This window comes from Typopeltis vanoorti, chromosome 2, assembly GCF_054136105.1.
Source record: "Typopeltis vanoorti isolate ZY-2024b chromosome 2, IOZ_Tvanoo_1.0, whole genome shotgun sequence".
Classification (NCBI taxonomy): Eukaryota; Metazoa; Arthropoda; class Arachnida; order Uropygi; family Thelyphonidae; genus Typopeltis; species Typopeltis vanoorti.
Genome location: NC_143550.1, coordinates 59,460,654 through 59,485,395, shown reverse-complemented (window position 1 = coordinate 59,485,395; position 24,742 = coordinate 59,460,654). Strand labels below are relative to the sequence as shown.

Below are 24,742 nucleotides of genomic sequence, written 5' to 3'. Positions count from 1 at the left end.
AAGTACATGAACAGTACAAGGCACGGGCCAGAAGGGTAACTAGTGTGGTAGGAAAGGCAAAAGCAGAGTATGAAAAAAAAGTTAGCAATGCAGGCTAAAGATAATTCCAAACAGTTCTTTCGATATGCTGCAAGTAAAAGAAAGAATGTATATGGTAAAATGATTTTAATGAATGTTGATAGTGGGGAGGTAACTGAATCAGTCAAAATAGTAGAATTACTAAGTGATCATTTTGCAAGAGTATATCATCCAGCTGGTGATATTGCAGAAACGAGAGAACCAAAGGCTTATATGGGGACTGAGGTAAATGAAATGGAGACACATAACATATTACAGAACCTTAATGTGAATACAGCTGTGGGATTGGATGGTATACCAGCTCGGGTTTTATGTGAAGCAGTGAGAGAATTGTCAGTATCCTTGACCATATTGTTTAATTTAAGTCTCAGCTCTGGGTTAGTCCTGAGGGGGTGGAAAGAGGGGAAAATAGTTCCATTGCATAAAGGAGGCTCCAAGACTGATGTAACAAATTACTGATCGATCAACACATCAGGAGTTGTTGTCACAGTGTTGAAGAAGTTGGTCAAGAGCAAAATACAGGAATGGGTAGATGGAAATGGGATACTATATGGGAGGGAGGCAGCATGGTTTTCTGAAGGGTAGGTCATGCCCCTCAGTAACTTGCTCACGTTTTATAATATAGTGACACCTTGGTTGGAAACGGGTAATGGGTTTATAGTGATACTGCTAGACTTTGCAAAGGCCTTTGACAGGATTGACATGAAATTCTCATCAGTAAACTGCAGCACATGGGGATGGATAGGAGGGTGGTTGATAGAGAGATATCAGAGAGTAGTTTATTCAGGAATAGAGTCCAAAAGAAGGCCTGTGACTAGTCGTGTGCCACAGGGTTATGTTCTATAACTACTACTGTTTATTTTGTACATTAACGATATAGGAAAGGATCTGAGAGGAACTGTTCAGTTATTTGCCGATGATACAAAGTTGGATAGAGTTAGCTAATACAGATGATGGCAAAATTTTGCAGGATGATTTGGATAAATTGGCAGACTGGGCAAAGGAGAATGGATGTCAGTTTAATGTGACAAAGTGTAAGGTTATGCGTTTTGGGGGTGAAAAGATTACTAGCTGTATACTATATTGGTGGAACTATACTCCAGGAAATTGATGAAGCCAGAGACTTGAGAGTGTTAGTGGACAGGGTTAGTTAAAGTTTAGGGGGCACATAGCAAAAGTGGCTAAAGAAGCTCATCAGATCACTTGGTTACTGAAGAATGCTTTGACAAGCAGAGACTTGATAAGAGCCTTGATAAGACCCCATCTTGACTACACACAGATCTGGGTACCAGGGTTTCTTGGTGATGAGGAGGAGGTGGAGATGGTCCAGAGGCGAGTGACCAAGATGGTAGCAGGTCTATGTAATGAATCTTATGAGAACCGGTTAACGATTTGTGGGTTACAGAAACTGGTTGATAGGTGGAAAAGTGTCGATATGATTTTTACATACAAATTACTGAGGAGTTTTTACAAGATTACATGAGGGGTTTTCAGAACATGTCTGGTGGTGGGAGAACTGGGGGCCATCCATAGAAACTGAGTAAGAGTGTAGTTAGCAAGGGTGTTAGAATTAAGTTTTTTGCTTGGAGAGTAGTGAATGAGTGGAATAGGTTACCAGAGTCTGTTGTGGATGCATTAACTGTGAATGAGTTCAAAACAAAGTATGATATATACTGTGCAAATGTTGGATAGTTCCTGACATGATTTAGGGCCTTTCTCAATGAGTCTAAGGACTCCTTGGAGTAGCCTGTAATAATAGTAATAATAAAAGTCATCAAGGTTTGATGAAATCATCAGATTTGCAGGAGTGACAGACATAATTCTGCAACAGAGCATCTGTGAGAAAGTGATTGGAGGAAGTCAGTGAGAAGAGTCATCACTTAAGCAAGCTTATTGCTTGCTTCTGAATACAATCAAGTATTCTAAGAGAGAGAGGTCTTAAGTGCACCACCCCCAAATATGGGAATAGCATTTTAAGGTTAGGCAAATATGAACTGTAGAGAGAAGTATTGTTTGGAATGAAAAAGAATACAACGCCCTTTGGAGGTTGAAGTGGCTATAGACCTAACGTACTTATGTCAGGATAGTTTAGATATGTGAATTAAGGATCACTTTTCCCAAGAAGGGAGGGAGGAAGGGTGAGACATCATCATCTTTCTTCATGAAAATGAGACAGGATTGCATTTTGGTGGCATTAAAATTCATCAAGTTGTCAACCCTCTTCCTGAGAATAATGGCAAGCAGATCAATATTTACGGTATTCGTTAAAGAAGATTTTGAAGCTTGAGTTACCTGGATAATACAATGTTTTGAAAATGAAAACGAGTGGAGAGCATTATCATCAGCAATGCTATGAGCAGGATTGGATCCCAGAGAGAGAAAGATCATTAATGTACGGGAGGAAAAGATGTAGGTGATAGCACTGAGCCCTGGGGCACAACAGCATTAATTGGTGAAAGGAACCATCCACCTTGACCTGCAGTGAATGACTGGAAAGGAAACTGGGAATCCCTTCTCAAGGGAAGGTGGAATGTGGGAAATGGAAGCGTGATGAGAAGGCCACAATGCCAAAACGATCAAATGTCTTGGAGATATACAGGAGTAGAGTCCAAAAGAAGGCCTGTGACTAGTGGCATGCTGCAGGATTCTGTTCTTGGACCACTGCTATTTAATTTGTTCATTAATGATATAGAAAAGGATCTGAGAGGAACTGTTCATTTATTTGCCGATGATGGCAAGTTGCATAGAGCAATATTGAATACACATGATGTCAGAATTTTGAAGGATGATTTGGGTAGATTGGCAGACTGGGCTAAGGAGAATGGATGTCAATTTAATGTGGCAAAATGTAAGGTTATGCATTTTGGGGTGAAAAGGTTAGCAGCACTATACCACATTGGTGGAACTGCACACAAGGAAATTGATGAAGCCAAAGATTTGGGAGTGTTGTGGATAGGGAGTTGAAGTTTATGGGGCACATAGCAAAAGTGGCTAAATCAGCTCATCAGATCACTTGGTTACTGAAGAATACTTTGACGAGCAGAAACAATCAGGTTATTGTTCCTCTTTATCATTGATAAGACCCCCATCTTGACCACTGTGCCCAGATCTGGGTGCCACAGTTTTTTCTTGATGGGTAGGAGGCAGAGGGGATCCAGAGGCGAGTGAGTGAGATGGTATCTGGTCTATGGAATGAACCTTACGGGAACAGGTTGATCTGTGGGTTGCAGAAATTGGTTGATAGGTGGGAAAGGGATGATATGATTGAGAAATTGAGGGTTTTACAAGATTAATTCAGAGGAAATTTTTCAGAACAGGTCTGGTGGTGGGAGAACTAGGGGCCATCCATGGAAACTGAGCAAGCGTGTAGTTAAAAGGGTGTTTAGAACTATGTTTTTTACTTGGAGAGTGGTAATTGAGTGGAATAAGCTGCCATAGTTTGTTGTGGGTGTCATGAGTGTGAATATAAAGAGTGATCACTTGAATTTCTCCAAACTTTTCAATGGCATCAGTTCAGAGGTGGGTGAGATTACCTAGAAGATCTACAGTGGAGCAAGAATGGCAGAATCCATATCAGTGATCAGTAATTAGCGAGTCTTCAAGTAGTGATGCAATTAGTTGTTGATGACCTTTTTCATTATTTTTGAGAATATTGGTGTCAGAGGAACAGGGCAATAGTTTGATGGTTAACTTTTATCTCCCTTGTTGTTTATTATTTTAACGGTATAATAGAACACAGAAACTAAGTAAATAATTAATTTATTAACTTGATGCTGATATTTTGCTGGTATTATAACCAGCATCTTCAGAGCACAAAAACACTGTTTGTCACAATACACGAGACTAAAACAACATGGTGTATTTCAACAAAATTGTAGCAGCAACACAAAGACTAGAGTCCTGATTTTGGCGCCCTCTATCTGAAAAAAAAAAAAAAACGCTATCATATATTACTAGAGTCCTAGAAAAGTGCTAGTTTTTTCTTAATATGACTGTCTCCCAGATCTTCGGCAAGTTGATACAGCCATATTTGTTGAGATTTGGAGTGTGTTTTAGGGCTTCTGTCGCCTCTAAGAACAATCTCTCTGATTTATATGGGTTTCTGTGTAGTACTTTTGTGTTTTTCCAGTTGATCCTGTGTGCAGGGGTATCCAGAGCATGGTCTGCTAGGCCCAACTTCCCATAATGATATTTCCGGACGTATCGTTTATGTTCGCTGATGCGGATATTCACAGTTCTTCCTGTTTGACCGTAGTAGGCTTGATTGCATGAGCAGGGTACTTGGTAGACTCCTGGATGTGATAAAGGAGGAATGCTGTCCTTGGGTGAGCGGATGAGGGTGGCTAATTTGCTAAATGGTCTGAATGTAGTGCGTAGTTTATGTTTATTGAGAATTCTTGAGATCTAACATAAACGATACGTCCGGAAATATCATTATGGGAAGTCGGGCCTAGCAGACCATGCTCTGGATACCCCTGCACACAGGATCAACTGGAAAAACACAAAAGTACTACACAGAAACCCATATAAATCAGAGAGATTGTTCTTAGAGGCGACAGAAGCCCTAAAACACACTCCAAATCTCAACAAATATGGCTGTATCAACTTGCCGAAGATCTGGGAGACAGTCATATTAAGAAAAAACTAGCACTTTTCTAGGACTCTAGTAATATATGATAGCGTTTTTTTTTTTTTTCAGATAGAGGGCGCCAAAATCAGGACTCTAGTCTTTGTGTTGCTGCTACAATTTTGTTGAAATACACCATGTTGTTTTAGTCTCGCGTATTGTGACAAACAGTGTTTTTGTGCTCTGAAGATGCTGGTTATAATACCAGCGAAATATCAGCATCAAGTTAATAAATTAATTATTTACTTAGTTTCTGTGTTCTATTATACCGTTAAAATAATAAACAACATGTTCGACGAACACATAAGTCTGTCCACACGTTTTATCTCCCTTTTTAGGGCTTGCTTACAAGTGAATGGATAGATGCCAGATAAATAACACCAATAAGTCTCCAGGAAGTCTAGGAGACGTATTGGTATCAAGGCAATTGAGTATTTTTCTGATGTCCTTCTAGTAGAATTTCAGAGGAGGTATGTGAGTAGTTTGCAGAATAATGGGAAATCTCCTTTGGTTGTCTGTACAAGAGTTAGAGGGAAAAAACTGATGCTAATAGGTCTGCTTTATGTTTAGGAGATGTTACCATTGTACCATCAGAATGTGATAGAGATGGAATCATGGAAGGAAAGAAGTTGTGTATTACAACCTTGGGGAGAGATAAAAAGGGCTTGACTACCATTTGGACAAGAGACAAGCTTAGAGTATTTGGTCTTTACAAAGTCTGCTTTGGGTTTGTTTATTATTTATTATTATTTTTGCAGTTGTGACAAGCTGTAGTGTATACTAAGTGAGAGTCTGGAGTTTTTGACTGGAGCTATTGCGCATATGTTAAATTTTTGGGTTCGACTGCTTTGATACAGTTGTAGAAGAACCAGAGTTTGGACATGGGTTGTAGATTTTGAATGGAGTGAGGAATAAAAGCACTCATCCCAACAAAAATAATTTCTGTTATTAGATCACACCAGGTGCTAGGATAAGAAGTGAGGAATAAAAGCACTCATCCCAACAAGAATAATTTCTGTTATTAGATCACATCAGGTGCTAGGATAAGAAGAGTAGAAGCAATAATCAGACCATGGAAATGAGGCATAGAAATCCCAATTGGCAACATTGTAGTATCACAGGATATGAGACTGAGAATGACTGGGAGAAGGAGACACAAGTCTTGAGTAGAGAGCATCATTGATATATTTGAGATTTGTCAGCCTAATTGAGATTTAGCTGACTAAATTGTATTTTTATTGGCTTAAACCAAAACAAAATGATGATATGCTAGTACTTTTTTTCTTTCTTTCTTTTAGAGAAACTTGTGCTATAGTTTTATGAATTATTTACATGCAAACACAAGGTAAAGCTAATAATTTATTATAAGGTATATTTCAGTCTGAAAATTCCAGACCATCTTCAGTGGCAAAAAACAGTTGTTGCAAGGTAGAGTGCAAACAATGGATTTATTTGAAATAGAATGAGCTGCGTGAAGTTATATTTCCAGTAACGTTATGTTCTAACTGAGGAGAAGATTAATAACAGTATAAAAAAAAATATTGATGTGTTATTTTAATCAGACTTTCCCATATTTTTGATAATAACAGGTAGTCATTCCGATTCAAGTTCGGGCAGTGAAGCAAGACTTCATCACTCTCCTTAAATAAGTATTCAAATTTGTATTGACAGCAATTAGTAGGCATGGTTCTGACCAAAGAATGTGTTTGGTCTTTGTCTACTCTATGTTTATCAGATTTCAATGAACTAAGATTAATAGTTCAACTCCTCATCAATTACAGGAAGAACTCTCAAATATCAAGCGATATATGAAATTAAATGGTTTCTCAGAAAGGACAACATCTGTTTGACTCCTTCAAACCTAACCTAAACAACAAGGAAACAGTACATCGAGTTCCAATCTCATACATTTCTGGCATTTCAGAACCAATTTCCAGAATTCTGAAGAAATATGATTTAGTAGCTACTTTTATACCCATCAATAAAGTCTCAACTTATTTCCCTTCTTCAAAAGATAAATGCTCTCTGACGTCTCTCCCGGGTCTATACCAAGTTCCTTGTGACTGCTGTCTGTACTACTTTGGACAAATTGGACGCTCAATAGAAAAGAGAATACACAAACATCAATCATATATTTACCACAGGACTGATAAATCTGGATTGGCTCAACATGGAGAAGACACAGACCACAACATTCTTTGGTCTGAAACATGTCCACTACATCACTGTCGATACAAATTTGAATGTTTATTTAAGGAGAGTGCTGAAGCCTTGCTTCACTGCCTCAACTTGAATTAGAATGACTGCATATCATTATCAAAAATATGGGAAAGTCGGATTAATAAGTTTTTATACTGTTATGATTAACCTTTTCCTCAGTTATAACATAACTTTGCTAGAAATATAACATCACGCAGCTCATTCTATTTCAAATAATTCCACTGTTTGCATTCTACCTTGTATCGACTGTTTTTTGCCACTGAAGATGACCTGTACTTTTTCAGACTGAAATATATGGCCTTATAATAAATTATTACCTTTACCTTGTTTTTCCTAGTACTTTAGCTGTTTTTTTCAAATGTATGCCAGATATAGAGAGTGGGAATAATTTTGCTGTTATATTGCATTTGAAAGAAGGGTGTAAGATAGTATTTTATTTATTATAAAGGAGTTGTAGCCGTTCACTAAAAATGTATGGCAGAGATAAGTTCAATGGTAAGAGGCATGCTATTAGAACAAATAGCTTTGGCCTTATGTGTCATTTGTGCACATCCAGTGTACACTACTGGATATGTTCAAAGAATGGAGTTTGCAATCAAAGAACAAATAATGTGGTTTAAAAGTGGTGTGAAGATTATATTTATGTTGCATGTTGGCTGTCTTTTCAGATGTATTCTTAACATATATGGGGAATGCAAATATTACTTGGATTACAGACAAATTGGAAAAATAGCCTTGTTCCTGTATTTGTGTGTTTCAGTGCTTTTAGGATACTCTTTGCTGAGCTAGATGATTATGTGTTTATGTCAGTGTTTTTAGGCATGTATGTTGGGTTATAGAAATAAACAGAGAATGATACAACCATAGAATTATAGGGAACAGTTTAAAGTATGTGTGACTACTATGCCTAGCAAAGGAAGACAATTGATTTCTTCTACATAGAAGTATATTTTGGATGTTGGCTTTTTAAATACTTGAGAAATTTCTAATGTGTCTGGGTCTTGGGCAACACAGAAAATGCATCGTCCATATAGCAGCCAGCCTGTGGGTTTTGGGGGGTGGGGGGATGGCAGTCCTATTTCATTATTCTTTTTCTTTCCCATGAAAATAATAACACGAACAATCAATTTGAACAGTTCAAATATGGCAGTAGTCAAGTAGTATTTGATAAGATGAAAAGTCTCTTTTGATGGTATTAATAAAAAGAGAAAGGAAATAATATAGAGTTTATTATTATGCTTAACCTTTTTGAGGATGGTTTTATAAACTAAATTTGACTTTGTAACCTTGTGGAAAACTATACATAGGTTGGAGTAAATGGATATGGGTATGAAACTGGTGGCCAGGATAGGGAGGTTGCTGACAGAGAGATATCAGAGTGTGGTATATGATGGGGTGGAATCAAGATGAACGAGGGTGACTAGTGGAGTGCCTGAAGTATCTTGTACTCTTTAGTTTGTATATTAATAATATAGGGAAAGGTTTAAAGGGGGATATTCAGTTGTTTGCTGATGATGCAAAACTGAGGAAAACAACAGTTGACAAAAGTGGTGTAAATATTCTGCAGAATGATTTAAATAAATTAGAAGTGGGGGAAAGGACAGTGGTTGTCAATTTAATGTCGCAAAATATAAGGTAATGTACTTTGGGATGAAAAAATTACATTCTTTATATCATATTGATGGTATTGGATTGCAGGAAAATGATGCAGCTAGTGATTTGGAGGTAATAATGGTGGACAAAGAGTTGAGGTTCAGAAGACATATTGCAAATGTTGGGAAAATAGCTCAAAGGATTAGTTGAATGTTGAATAACATGTTGACAAATATGTCAACATGTTAAATATGTCAACATCCCTCTTTATTTGGCCAAGATTTAGTCACATGTTGACTATTGTGTGCAGATTTGATCACCTGGATTTCTTGGTGATCAGGTGGTAGAGAGGATTCAGAGACAAGTGACTAGACCCTCGTGACAGGTCCTTGAAATGCTCCCTATAAAGATAGATTGAAGGTATGTGGGTTGCACAGTTTAGTTAACAGTCAGAAGAGAAGGGACATGATAGATAGATAGATAGATAGATATTTTTTATTTTATTTTTTATTTTTTAATTGTGAACATAACAATCTTATATTCAAGATTAACTGGTTTTTGGTTCTCTGCAGTCAGGCAGAGAGATTACATGCTCATACTCTTGTTGAGGTATGTTACATCGAAGTTACTTATAAGGCGAATTACATATATATATATATATTTTAGATTAAAGCCATTAAGAGTTATTTTAACATGATACTGTATAAGAACATAAATGTGGAAGAACATAAGAGTTACTATAGCACAATATTATCTATTTACATGAGAGTGCCAGCTGATTAATTTTCGCACAGTTAAGCACGACAATCCTTCTTCCCCCCTTTCTTTTTTTTGGGGGGGGATGATGCCACTTCTATGTTGGAAAGTGGATTATGATGCAGTCACCCTGCTCAGCCAGGAGTTGATTCCGTGGATTCCAGTCTTGGTGGAAAAGATCTAAGGTGTTGTTTTGCCTATGGTGGTGATGCTCATGTAGGATTCGACTTCTCACCTTTTGTTTGAAGGCTGCGATGAGTTGGTCAGTTGCCTCTCTCTGTGAAGTTGCTGTGCTGTCTGGTCTTGTATGTCTGAGGTAGAAGTTGTATATTACCGCTTTCGCGGTGATGAAGAGGTAATTGTAGAATGAATAATTATTTGACTCCGCATGGACGAGATTGAAATACTCCTCTTCTGTATGAAGACTACCACAGGTGAGAGCTGCCATTTCCCGAGACAAACTGATTAATTTAGTGTTGACTGGGCATTCCAAATACATATGCTGGACTGTTCCTAATTGGTAGCAGAACTGGCAGTTATCTGAGGTGTTTGAGTTAAATTTTCGTAATATAGTAGGAGTGGGTAATATATTGTGCCACATTCTCCACTGAATATCTGCATCAGGTTTGATGGCAATTGTGCGATATGGTAGGTCCCATTGAAATAGTGTTTGATCAGATGATGCAGGATTTTCCAGTAAAGTGCTTTGGTTCAACTGTCATGTTAGAGTGCTGTAGATTTTGTTGGTGTTGCTGGATGTAAGTTTCTCCCATGAGTTATTGGTTTTTATCAGAAAGATAGGTGCCGGATCTTCTGAGTTGGGAGGGCTAAGCCCTACTTCTGTTATGCTATCAGGCATAGCGGCTTGAAAAGCGGCCTTTACAGTATGTATCTGCTCAGACTGATTCCCATATTCCAGGTTTTCGAGTGATTTTGGAAAGCGCCAGGTGAGGCTTGGAGAAAAAATATCACTCATTCTTGGGTGACATTTTCTGAGTGATCGAGCTTCTTACCATCGTGTTGTGGAAGATGGGTTCCATGAGGATTTTAGGTAGGGATGCTGTCTTCACTGTGTGCTGGAGGTTTGGCTTCTTCCATTGTCAAAGGGCATCTTTGTAGAAGTTTGTTAAATTTACTGGCACTTGAGCTGTTGTCATTCTTAAGGTTGTGGAGAGAGAGAGAGAGTCCTCTAGTGACAGAAGTGAAAATATATTCAGTGGTACATTTGTGTGATATTTCCTGTTGTAGGGTATTAATGAGAAATCGAGCAGGGAACATTGTTATCCTGTTGTCAATGGAGGTAAAATTTTGTCCTCTATCTTTGAGAAAGGTACATAGCTTGGAGTATGAAAGGCAGTTTGTTTTGTTCCATATGAATCGATATATGGTTGACTTTATTTGTTTGATGAATTGCACTGGTGGTGTGAGAATCTTTAGTGTATGCCAAAGGACACTGGTGGCTATTTGGTTAACGATTATTGTTCTCCCTCTTGTGGAGGCAGAGGCTTGTATTGCTGCCCACTTTCCTAGTACTTGCTTGAAACATTTGTTTAATGTTTCCCAGTTCTTATACACATAAGAGGGTGTGTTTCCTAGGAAAATCCCCAGGTATTTGTTTCCCCTCTGCAGACCAGGTACCAGACATTGGGGAATCCGTTCGGTTTGTCCATTTGCCACACCACAGTCCTGTGGTTTTATGTGTGTTTAGTTTGGCTCCTAAGGCTGCCTGATATTGTTGCCCTCTTCTTTGCAAGCTATGATTGTAACATCATCAGCATATTCTGTCAGGGTTATGATTTGGTAGGGAAGTTTAGGGCAGGATGCCCTAAGCAGCATGCTGAGTCTACACAAAAAGGGTTCAATGGCAATTGTGTAAAGAGTACCGGAGAGTGGACAGCCTTGTTTAATACCTCTGCTGTATGGTACAGTTATGGTAAGCCTGTTGTTTATTTTCATGCAAAACTGTGCCTTGGAATACAACATCTTAATAGAATGAACGATGCCTGAGCCAAAGCCAAATGCTTTCAAGCAGCTGAAGAGGTATAGGTGTTCAACGCAGTCAAAAACTTTTTCTTGGTCTAGTGTTACAAGACCCATTGTTTCACTGTTGTTGTTGGCTATGTTTATGAGATCCCTTACGAGGTGTAAGTTTTCGTGGATAGATCTTCCAGAGATGGAATAGCTCTGATGCCTATTTATTATTTCGCTCAGAGCAGGTTTAAGTTTGTTGGCAATGGCTTTTGATATAATTTTACAGTCGGTGTTTGTGATAGAGATGGAGACCCATCTCTATGAAAATAGAGATGGGTCTCCAGTTTCCTACGTCTCCTTTCTTTGGAATGAGTTTAATAACTGATGTTGTCATATTGAGTGGGAAGCCATTGGTATTTGCATCTACAAATACTCTGTAGAGGATAGGTCCAAGCTGTTCCCAGAAGGACTGATAAAATTCAGTGGTGAGCCCGTCTATGCCTGGAGATTTATCTTTAGGTAAGGAGGTGCAGCCAGTTGTCAGATCGTGTAACGTGATGGGGAGTTCTGTGTTAACCTTGTTGTTGGTGAGAGTCTTTTCACATCGGAGAGAATTATATTCGTGGCCTCCATAGATGTTGAGTTGGCTTAGTATAAATTTTTGTAGTACTGTAAGGTATATAAGAGGATTTTGTCATGATATTCTATGATGTTTCCACTATCTGTTTTAATAGCAGATATAGTGGTGCACTCTTGTTGGCGTTTTTCTAGTGAGAAGAAATACTTTGTGGGGGGATCTGTGAAGCTAATGTGTTTGCGTCGTGCTCTTATTAGTGCTCCTCTTGCAGAGTGCTCTAGGTGTGAGCATATGGTGACTTCTAGGGACTGGTATTCCTCAGATTCTGGATGATGCAATTGCTGTTGTTGTTGCAGATTTTTAAGGACTGAATGCTTATTCAAATTTCTTTGGTGACTATATTTTTGGGTAAATACCCTAACTTTGGATTTAAAAAGTGACCACCACTCGGAAATTGATTGGGCAGTAGGTATATCTCTGATGAGAGTTTCGATATAGATTTTGGAGGTTCTGAGATATTCTGCATCCTTTAGTAGGCTGTTGTTAAATATCCAGTATGCTCCTCCTTTGTGTCTGGTGTGTCCAGGAATGCAAATGCTAAGAAGGATGGAATCATGGTCTGATGCATGAGATGGATGGTAATTGACTCTCCTGATGTAGGGTATTGTGTGCATCGAAATGTAGTATCTGTCGAGCCGTGCCTGGTATAGGACACTGGTAGGACCACCTTTGGCTCTCCAGGAGAACACTTTCTCATGTGGGTGCAAGTGTCTGAAGGTGTCAGTCAGCTCGCGGTCATTTATTACATCCTGGAGAAGCTGAGCTAGTGAGTGTCGATGTTCTTGGCATTGCTGTCTGTCCATTGCAGGATCCAGAGTGCAGTTGAAATCCCCTGCCAGTGTGATGTGGTCATTGACCTTGCTGAGGTGGTTTTGCACAAACTCTAGTACCTGCACTGCAAGCTGTTCATTTTGTGGGATGTATATGTTAATGATATATATTTTCTTTCCTGTCTGAGTTGTAATGAATGCATATATTGCACACCCAGGAAAGGTATCGATTATTTCTACTTTTAGAGCACTGTTTTGGTGAATTCCAATGCTGACTCCAGATCCATGAAGTTGTATGGCAGGAGAGTGGTGGATGGTATAAGGCCAGTTCTTCCAGTGTTGATATGAAGCTTTGCTGTTGCATTGGAAGTTAGTTTCCTGCAGCATAACTATTTCTGGCCAGTGGGCAAGGATATGCTGCAGGATTAGCCTGTTTTGCAGTGGTGTGGCACATCCTCTAGCGTTTAGTGAGAGAAGGTTTACAGAGGTGCTCATTATTTTATGGTTTAGTTTTATTTGGTGCAGTAATCCTCACTTCCTTCATGGATTGTTACGCTGCCGCTGGGATTCAAGCCCGTTTATCAGGTAGTATATCTTTTTACTGAGATTGGTGGTTTTTCTCCCTCTTTTTCCTGCCAGGATAGATAGATTTATTTATTTATTATTTTTTTTTTTTAAAACTTCATAAAGGTACTCTTGCTCTACCCTGTCGAAAGCCTTCTCCTGATCAAGGCTGATGAGTGCTAGGTCTTCATTTTGGCTGTTTGCAATGTGGATGAGATCTCTTATTAAATGGAGGTTATCATGTATTGTTCTCCAGTGAACAGAATAAGTTTGAATAGTGCATATTTAAAAAAAATTTTTTTTTTATATTTTATTTAACTTGTTAAAATATACATTAGACGATAGGTAACAAGGACTATTTACATATTATAAGTATATAAGAATATATATATATATATATATATATTACAGAGAAAGAAACATTTTCCTTTCAGGTATACAACAGAGAACGCAATAAATGACTTCAAAATTTACAGTTCAGTTTCGGTCTGAGTTATCTTTCAGATGAAGCGCTTTGTCATTGTCAATCCAGAAGAGGGTACCAGTTGGATTCCACTCCTCTATGAATTTCGCAACAGTTCTTGTTTCTTTGAAGTACTCAAGTTCCAATAAAAGCCTACTTTTTAGTTTCCGACGGAGGATATACATGAGGGTTTGTGCAGTTTCAGTGATGGATGGGTGCTGGTTATTTCTTGTCTGTTTTTGGTAGAAGCTGTAGATGACGGCCTTAGCACAGATGAAGAGGAAATTGCATGTTCTGTGTCTGTTTTCATCGTTTTCATGTTCTGTGCTAGGTTTTCATGTTGGCTGTTTGCGATGTGGATGAGATCTCTTATTAAATGGAGGTTATCATGTATTGATCTTCCTGGGACAGAGTACGTTTGATGTTGGCCAATAACTTCAGGCAGTGTTGGCTTTATTCGGTTTGCTATAACTTTGGAAATGATTTTGTAGTCGGTATTAATTAGGGACTTGTCTAAAATCTGGAAGGATGGATCTATCTCCATGGGAACAAAGTTGAGGATTTTTGAGGCAGTTGTTTTTTCAACAGAAACTTATGGATTGATTGAGACTTGGAACCTAAAGAAGTCAGATAAGAAATGGATATTTGCTTTTGAGATGTGGTGTTACAGAAGGCGGCTGTTGAGGATATCATATACTGAAAGGCATACAAATGAATGGGTGTTAGAAAAGATCAGTAGAACTTTAAGGCTCCTTAAGGATATTAACAGAAGAAAGTTAAAATATTTTGGACACATAGAAAGGATGGAAGGAGGACTTCTCAGAACAGTAATAGAAGGTAAAGTTCCTGGAAAAAGAGGCAGGGCTAGACCATCAATGAGATGGATGGATGGATGGCATGTGTGGAGTGACTGATCTTCAGAGAGTTGAGGCTGCTAGAAAAGCAAATAACAGAACTACATGGCAAGGCCTGGTGTGGAACATCATCGAGCATCGGAGTGACCATACGGCATCTGTAGATGCCCAGTGAACATAGAGAGATTAATTAGGGAGATTGGACGCCAGTTTTGGATATCCATGTGGTCTCCCTTCTTTGGTATCAGTCGTGTTACTGAGGTCGTAACGGATTGTGGGAGGCCATTGATGTAGGCTTCTTGTAGTGTTTTGAGGAGAAGTGGTCCAAGTTAATTCCAGAAGACTTGGAAAAACTCTGGCATGAGATCATCAAGGCCAGGAGATTTGTTCTTTAGCAAAGATGTGCATGCGGTTTTCAGTTCATCTAGCGTGATTTTGTTTTCTAAGTGGTTCCGATCTGTTGCAGAGATTTTTTTTTTGTTTCTTTCAGTATTTCGTGAATGGCATGATGGGATGTTCCTGCAGTGCTATCAGCACTGCAGGAACAGTGATAACAGAGATGGAATTTGCTGCTTGGCATTTTTTTTCCAAAGAGAAAAAATATTTTGTGGGGGCGTGTGAAAGATTTATTTGTTTATGCCACGATCTAAGTAGGGCACCTTTTGCCGATAATTCTGCCTGTCTTTGCATGGCTTGGAAGGCAGAGTGATGTTCAGGGCTTTCTTCTGGGAGATACTTGAGCTGTTCTTCAAGCTGTCGGATTCTAATGTTCCTCTGTTGATTTTTCTGATGACTGTAGATTTCCATAAAGGATTTTATTGATGATTTTAAGTGTGGCCACCATGTTTTCATTGGTTCTGTATCCACTTTCGAGTGAGTGAGGTTGGTTATTAAAGCCTGAGTATTTATTTTATGAGCTGGATCTTTCAGGAGAGTATTGTTGAAGATCCAATAGGCACTTCCTGATTTGGATGCTTCCAAAGATAATGAAAGTTGCAGCTTTACGAAGCAATGATCTGAAATGTAGGAAGGGATGTGTGAGATGTTTCTAACTAGAGGCAAGGTGTGTTTGGAAATGTAGTATCTGTCCAGTCGTGCTTGGTAGAGTGGCCTATTTGTCGCTGTGATTGCTGACCTCAATGCGTAGGATTTCTTATCAGGATGTTGATGCTGATAGATGTCGATGAGTTCATTATCGTTTACCAGTGTTTGAAGTTTGTTTATTAATTGGCTACGATGTTCAGCACACTGAAGTCTGTCTTTTTCTTGGTCAAGAGTGCAATTAAAGTCTCCCACTATTATGACATGTTCTTGGTCTATACTAGAAAGATGGATAGATAGATAGATAGATCAAGAGAGGAGATAGAATTCTATAAGATTAACACAAAACAAAATTTTTAATACATGATGAGTAGGGAGAGAACCCTGGAAGTTGTGTAAGAGTGTGATTAATAAGGTTGTACAGATTAGATTTTTTGCTTAGAGAGTGGTGAATGAGTGGAATGGATTACCAGAGGTAGCCGTGAGTGCCCCAACAGTGAATGAGTTTAAATAGAGGTGATAGATATTGTATGAATAATGGTAGCATGGATCTTTTGCAGTGAGGCTTTTGATTCATTGTAGATACCTCTATAATAATAATAATAAGAAGAAGAATAAAATTTGAAATGCCTCAAAATTTTTATTAAAAATTTTGAGGCATTTATGTAGTAATTATTCGAGTAGGGATTTATTTTTGTCAACTAATCTGACAACTTTTTTGTGATTGCAATCTGCCATACTGAGAGAGAGGAGATGGAATTCTATAAGATTGACACAAAACAAAATTTTTAATACATAACGAGTAGGGAGAGAACCCTGGAAGTTGTGTAAGAGTGTGATTAATAAGGTTGTACAGATTAGATTTTTTGCTTAGAGAGTGGTGAATGAGTGGAATGGATTACCAGAGGTAGCTGTGAGTGCCCCAACAGTGAATGAGTTTAAATAGAGGTGATAGATATTGTATGAATAATGGTAGCATGGATCTCTCGCAGTGAGTCTTTTGATTCATTGTAGATACCGCTATAATAATAATAAGAAGAAGAATAAAATTTGAAATGCCTCAAAATTTTTATTAAAAAAAATGTAGTAATTATTCGAGTAGGGATTTATTTTTGTCAACTAATCTGACAACTTTTTTGTGATTGGAATCTGCCATACTGTCATCTGGATAAAAGGAGGCACTTATATGTCAAATCTGATTTGCAAAATCTAATCTAAAGTGAGGAAAATTAGATCATGATGTGAGAGTTGCTATGAATAACAGCAACTAAGAGTTGCAACTGTTGTAAAGATATGAATGTACTTAATCATGGAGGAGATTATGATGAATGGCTGATTGTGTGCTTCTCTGGTTTGGACTTAGTATGTGAAAGGAGATGTCTGCATAAATGTAGTATTAGATATGAATTGAGATCTGGAAGTTATTGTTTTGAGTATTCAGGAAAGCCTAGAGTTACTTATTATGTTTGCACAAATGCCAGGAGTATCAGTAACAAATGGGTAAAGTTTGTTGCCTTGGTAAATATGTTGTGGCGTCAGATTATAGGCATGTGAAATCTAGTTCTCAGGTGCAGATATATTGACTTGTATCAAGTGTAAAGAGTAGATTGTTTTTAGGCAGGATAGATAACAGGAGAGGAGTGTGGTGCCAGAAAGACATCAGAGGAATCTTGAACAACATGGATACTAACAAAGTTTATAGTCCTGATGGAATCTTGCATAGCGTTCAAGAGATGTGCTCCTGAATTACACCTGTCCTTGTCATCTCTACACTATGTTACTCAGCTGGCATCCACCTTACAGCATGGAACCAAGCCCACATCTATCCATTTTGGGAAAAAAAAAAATAAGTGTCTGCTATCAAAATATTGACCAGTTGCTTTCACCTTATCATTGTCTAAAGCAGCGTTTCTCAAACTTTTCCTATGACAGAACACTTCACAAATCCTGAAATTTTAATGGAACACCTTGGTTAGAGTCGAGTATCATCAGTCTTGTATTCAATGTAAAGCTAAGCGCACACTATCGCTACAGCAGGCTGTATTGCATCGCAAAAATACAACAGCACACACTACAGGCATGCCAGACTGCAGCGCATCGCATTGACCTTGACCGCACGTTTCCTGGAATAGATACCTCTGTACTTCACTTGCACTAGGAGGTGTCGACAACCATGGGAGTCTGTCGGCCAGCGGCTGAATCAAGGCCCACATGTGCTGGCCTTAATAGCACAATCCACATGCAAAGTGAGGAGCGCCTGATTTTTAAACATGTTTGAACTTGTTGCAGCATTTAAAACCATTCCAGGCTCATATTAATTTTGATAATTTTTCACAGAACACTTATTCACTTTCCACAGAACATAGTTTGGGAAATGCTGGTCTAAAGTAATGGGAAAGATCATTAACAGGCAACGTCTTTGACACTTGAAGAACTGTCTAATCAGTGACTAGTATGGATTTTGCTAGTCAAGATCCACAGCAGATCTCCTTACCTGCATCGTCCACCTCTGGACATGTGTCATGGAATAGTTTGGATGAACCTTTACCTGAAATTTCCAAGACATCCGATAGAGTCTAGCAATGAGAGCTTCTCAGCATATTACCATGGTCTACCTTTCTCCATTTGTAATTAGATTGCCAATTCTCTCTCATGTTGCTCACTGCATTTAGTGGTGAAAGATATTCTCTCTTCAGATTTTCCTATTAATACAAATGTTCCTCGAGGCCCTGTTATTTCACCCACCCTCTTCCTCATAAAAACAAAGAACTTGCTCTGACTGACCACCCTATTCAGTTTTGCTAATGATAGTACTCTCATCTTACTCATATGATTCTGCACTCATCCTATTCCTAAGACAGACCTTGAACTCTGAGGTGCTCAAACACCTCAGGGTTCAAGGTCTGTCTTAATTTGTATTTTTTCTTGCAAAAAAAGACCTTAGTTTTTCTCCTTGCCTTTGAGTGTGTGTGTATGTGTGTGTGTGTGTGTGTTAGAGAGAGAGAGAGAGAGAGAGATTATCTTATCCCTTAAGACCAGATCTCTTTTCTCAAACTGATTCTTATTCCTGCTCTTTCCTAGCATATCACATCTGTCGTATCCTCAGCTTCCAAAAAACTTGAAATACTTTCTCATTCAGAACATTGTTTTTCATCTTGTCAGTTATTTAATCAATACAAATCCACCCAAACTTGTTATAATGTTCTCACATTCAGGATGACACACCTAAAACCTCTCTAAAAAATTCTTAGTGCTGCTTAGAAGAGAACAGTTGGTCGATTGACAACCCATATCTTTCACAGACTCTCTTCAGCCCCCCTCTTTCATAGATATTCAGTTTTCTGTGTAGTAATTTCTGAATATCAGGAAATTCTTGAAATTCAGATGGTTATGAAAGTTGTGAAGCCATGCAATAGCATTCAGATGTAACTACCAATGACCACTTTTACCTTTTTAAGCTTAAGTTATTGTGTTAAATTGCAGATTTTTATGTATTATTTGTTTTAATAATTTACCATTCTGAATAGCAAATAGTTTCATTTCTTAGAGGCAACTGACTGTTGTAGGAGTTACTTCTGTTGATTATATTGACAGATAAAATATGTTAGTCAGTAAATTAGCTAAGATTTTACTGTGGATTTCATATGCTCATTCAACAATTTAAATATAGACTACTTCTGAATGAGGATTATTCCTTTCAGTTTTATTTATAAAATTACAAATAAATTAATTTATAAATTACAAATAAATTAAATAAAAATAAATTATATTCAGAGAATCTACTGTTGGATTCTGATTATGTAGAGATTAGAGTAATTATTATTTGGTTCAGAATCCAACATGATCTTCCATCACAAAGGCTAGACTTGTAAACATTATTTAATGTAAATAACTTATTTTATAATTTAATATTCATATAACTACCTTAAACTTGTCTAATATTTAATTATTTAACCAAAGATATATGTATTAATAATGAAAAGACTGTATTAAATATTATTAAGCTATTTTAATTATTACTATGTTAATATTTTAAGAATTTGTATTTGATAATTTAACTGCGCATTAATTGAAATGTAAATATTCTTTATTTATTCCTATTTGTAGAAGTTTAGCGTTATGCAATACCTCAATTTTATTATGTTTTGTTTTGTTGTCATGGAAACGTATGTTAAATAGCTTGCACGAGTTTGAACTAGTACTTGAGGGAGAAAAGCCGAAAGTTTAGTTAAAAAAATCATGAGAACAATTTAGGCGGGAAGAATGAATATAAAAAGGAAGAACGCTGAAAATATAGAATAGAGAGAAATAGAATAAGAGAGAGAGAAAGGAGAGATTGGCATTCAATTGGAATCGGAGTATTCAGCATTCGGGGAATCAGAGTGCGATATTAGAGAGTCGGCAAGTCACTCAAACAGCTAATTTAAGTCTACTAGTCAAGAAGCAGTTAGCTAATAAGTTGTAGAATAACAAAATTAACTACGAAAAACAGCTGAGAGACTATTAAATAGACTAGCGATACTTGAGTTGAGATTTAATTTCAGCGCTGACCTTTCAAGGACATACGGGACCTTGAAGCAAAGCACGAAGTTACTAAAGAATAGTAGAGGCTGTAAAGTTGTAATTTACCGTTAGCTGTGTTTAGAATTATAGTACCTAAAGAATTATTTGAATGCAGGAGGAATGAACAACAGTGCATATTAAACCTCAAGATAAGGAATTATTGTATATTGCCTTAATTCATGAGTGATCAGTAGTACTTCATGTAAGAATGTCTGATTATGTGTATTGTGACCGTGAATTAATTCAGTTAATGCTTAGAAGATTTATTTTAATGAGTGCCATTTATTGTTAAAAGTGTTTACGGTTATAAAAAGTGTTTGTGTATAAGTTGATGAAGATAGAAGATTACCGGTAAGATTATTCCAACCATTAATATTCCTTTGCAGAGAAGTGTGTGAGTTTCATCCTAGAATTTCCTTATACTAACTGTAACTATTGCGAAGATTAGCTGAAGTGTAAATTTAAAAGTGTTTGCTTGTAAAGTGGTGTTACTGCTTATTATATTTGGAACTTAAGGAACTGTGAGAAGACTGTATTATAGAGATAAGAGATTTACCTTTGTCTGAGTCTGTATGATTGAACTTATCAGAGAAGCTATAATGTTTGTGATATCTTAATTACTGATTTGAAGTTAAGTGTAAAATTTGTGATTTTAAAATTAAATGTTTGTTTTTGTTAATCAAAAGTTGTATATTGCCTGAATCTCTTTTACTGCACCATTCATAAAATATTCGAACCAAAGCAGGTAAATTAAGTAAGTCAAATATACTCGGCCAGTATATGTAAGGTTTTGAGGTTTGGGAAACATCGATGGGATGCTGCATACTTTATGGGAGGAGTTATACTGGAGGAAGTAGGGGAGACAAGAGATCTGGGGTTGATGATTGATAGAAACCTGAAGTTTAGGGGACATATTGCAAAGGTGGTGAAGGTAACACAGAGGATTGCTGCTATTATGAGAAGGACACTGACCTGCAGAGATAAGAGGGTTATCATTCCATTGTATAAGTCTCTGATCAGACCACACTTGGACTATTGTTCTCAGATTTGGTCCCCAGGATTTGAAGGGGATAAATTAACTGTGGAAAGGATACAAAGACGGATGACAAAGATGGTTTCAGGACTGTACAAGGATAGTTATGAGGATCGGCTGAGAGAATGTGGACTGCAGAGTTTGGTGGATAGAAGAAGGAGAGGTGATATGATTGAGACTTTTAAACTGTTGAGAGGTGGTTACAGGGTTGACACCGGGGAGTTCTTTCGCTTGGTTGATCAGCGGGAAGGAGTGATGACAAGAGGCCATCCCTGGAAGTTACGAAAGGAAACTGTGAGCAGGAGGGTAAGGAGTGGTTTCTTTGTGTGGAGGGTGGTTGAGCCGTGGAATGCATTGCCTGATGGAGTGGTGGGAGCGAGAACGGTCAGTGAGTTTAAAGAGTGGTATGATGGACTTTGTGTTTCTCAGGGGGGGGGACTTCCCCTCAGTGAGTCTTGACAGACTTTATGTCTTAGGAAGGACCTCCCTCGATGAGTCTTTTGACTCCTTGGAGGCCTGAATAATAATAATAATAATAATAATAACATATAAAGGAAGGGTAGTTGAGAGTTGGTTTATCTTCAATTCTTGAACTAATTCAGATATAAAGTGGCACAGTCTTTAAATATAAATTTTCTTTGTATTTGAATTAGAAATCAACTTGCAACTTATCAATTAGTCAAGAACATCATAATAGTAATCGTATCGGATCCAAAGTATAGATTGAGAAGAAGTAGGATCCAACACTACTTTTTAATTAGAAAACTGCTACTATGGAAGAAGACAAAGCCAAAAATTTTCTGTTAATTGTATTTCATATATTGGAAGAATAGCAGAACATTGAAAATTTTCGATTGGAAAAGACCTAGGTTTGATTCTCGTCATGATGAGCAGAATCTATATGGGCTTTTCAGTTGAAAGTGAGTTATACAATCTCATATGGTGGTACCAGAGTTTTTTCTCCTGGATGAAAATTGGGATTTTCATCCCGCATACTGACAAAATCGGTCTTCAGGACACATGCAATTTACAGACAAAAAATACTGTTGTTGATGATGATGGGCAATAGATGGCATTGATGGTAGTAGTGTCATAGTTGGAGAATTACGTAGTAGTGGATGAGATGTATTTAGCGAAGTAGAGTAGTGTGCTCTTCTACAATGAGTCCTTGGACTCCCTGGAGGTGTCATGTAATAATAATAATAATAATATATTGCAGTTAATGGGAACAGTAGTTCGTGAAATTAATTGCAATTAAAAATATTAGTCACCATTGTTATAAGGCAAGACAAATGTAAGATTACTTTGAATAATCATTCTGGAATTAAAATTACTTTTATTTTTATATTTTTTATTTATGCTGTCTGTTATATATTAGCAGTATACTAATATACTGCTAATATATCCTAACAAAATTTTATATGCATGGAGAGAGAGGGGGAGAGGAAATGTCATAGAAAAATTTTTACTTATGCTTAGAACAGCTTTTGTAAAGATGACATCATTATAGTGCGTTATGTGTTATCTGATCCTGTTGAATATTGGGTGGGTTCAGGTATACTAACATCTAATTTGGAATAAATGAGATGTTAGTATAGAGCAATGGTCTCCAAACTTTTCGCAGTGAGGGCTACATTGGGTACTTCAGCACTGTTCGGCAGGCCATAGTAATAAAAAACTCTAGAACTAGATATATGAGTTTTATTGAAAGCAGATAAAAACTGATTAAGAGTATGTGAGATTAAATTATCATATATTAATGACAACGAACACTATCAGCAAATTTTTGCATCGTTAGTTTTTCAACCGAATATACACCGACAATTTACATGAACTTTTTTTTTTAATTTCGTATAACTTCGAGTTTTTTGCCAATGAATACAGATCGGGAAATTTTGTTTTTATTTTGTTTTTTTGCCTGTTAGTTCATTTTAACCATGTTTTTACCGACTTTTTTAAGTGTTCTCATTTCATGCGACATAAATTTTTTTTGTTGATAAAAAAGTTTATTCGGATGTAACTTTTTTATTTCGTTTTGAATTCTTTTAAATTCTTTTTCTTCGTTAGTCCATTTTAACTGACCTTTTACAGTCAGAAAGACCATAACTTGGATTACGGTTACTTTTTGCTATTCGGGAATATATTTTGAACACAATTTTAATTAATGCATTTGAAATCTATCAACACCCCGTGTTTTTTTTTTTTTTTTTTTGCAGATTCTTATTGAAAAATCAGTCCAATTGGCGGGCCGGATAAAATCATATCACGGGCCTCATCTGACCCGTTGGGTATAGTTTGGAGACCCCTGGTATAGAGCATGAGAGGATTTTGCTTTTCATATAAGCAGTGAAACCAAATCACATATATCAGAACAATTGATTTTTCAAGCATTTCCAGTATTAAATACGTTTCATGTTCATATAAAACTGGAAATAATGGACATTGCAAACTGTAAATAGCATATTAATTTCTGGAGGCTGGTTTGGAAGTTGAAAAAGTTCAGTAATGAAGATTTTGATGTTAGAAGGCAGACTATCATGTAACTTACTATAATAAAATACCACATTAATTGAACAATATTAGATTTATATTCCCCAAATAAAAATAATAATAAAATTGCTTTATCCATTAAAAAAAATTAATGTTTTAGAATTTTTTGGATTTTCTTTAATGTTAAGAAATATTATGAAAATTAGTCCTCTTTTTTATTTTCAGAAATTTATGTTCTTTGTTCTGAAAAGTAGTGAAGTGCTTGAAATTCTAGTTCCTATTTTGTATCATCTAAATGATGCAAGAGCTGATCAATGTAAGTGTAAATACATGCAAAATTATTGTGTGTTATAACATTAAATTGCATAAAGTTCACAATATGTGTATATACAACACACACACACACACACACTGAATTGTCATATAAGGCTTGTTATCTATAACTAAAGAGAAAAAATATAATAAAATGAATAAATACTGCATTCTAATGATGTCACATTAATTAACCACTCGGCCGAGTGGTTAGCGTACCCATTCTCCAGCCAAAAGGCTGCAGGCTCGAATCCCGCCGTGGGCATGGATGTTTGTGAGTGTCTGTGGAAATACTAGTGGTGGTGGTGGTTGGTGGTAGATGGCATTGGTGTAGTTGCGGTCAGTTGGTGGATTGAGTAGTGGAGACAGAGCTGTAGAGCAGGTGCCCTCCCTCGATGAGTCCTTGCACTCCCTGGAGGTGTCAAATAATAATAATAATAATAATAATTTCAGAAGGGTTTGTAACTGATTTGTTTGCCTTGAGAAGTTTTATTTTATTTTATTTATTATTGTTATATTTTTTGATTTTGAATGTAGTGATTTTTCATCATATGGGACACCTAAGCAGATGGATGGTTTGAAAAAAAAAAAAAAACATTTCATTTGAAATCAGTAAATTGTTTTTAATGATGGAAGCTTGTCCCAGAAAATAGCAGCAGAGAGGTTGAACAAAAAAGAATAATTTATTCTGTCAGTTTAGAGTTAAACTCACAGAGTTTACCTCCATACATTAAATCCACAGAAAGATTAAATGTATAGCAACTAGTTGT

At 37.0% G+C, this 24,742-nt stretch overlaps 1 protein-coding gene across 1 annotated transcript in view; it reads left to right on the top strand.

Annotated features, from left to right (window-relative positions):
* Nucleotides 1-24,742, top strand: part of LOC150109067 (protein HID1) — a 423,878-nt gene that overhangs the window by 226,380 nt on the left and 172,756 nt on the right. Inside the window, exon 10 of the mRNA XM_090405286.1 lies at nt 23,886-23,976. Within this exon, the coding sequence (XP_090261412.1) occupies nt 23,886-23,976 (91 nt within the window). The remainder of the gene's footprint in view (nt 1-23,885; nt 23,977-24,742) is intronic.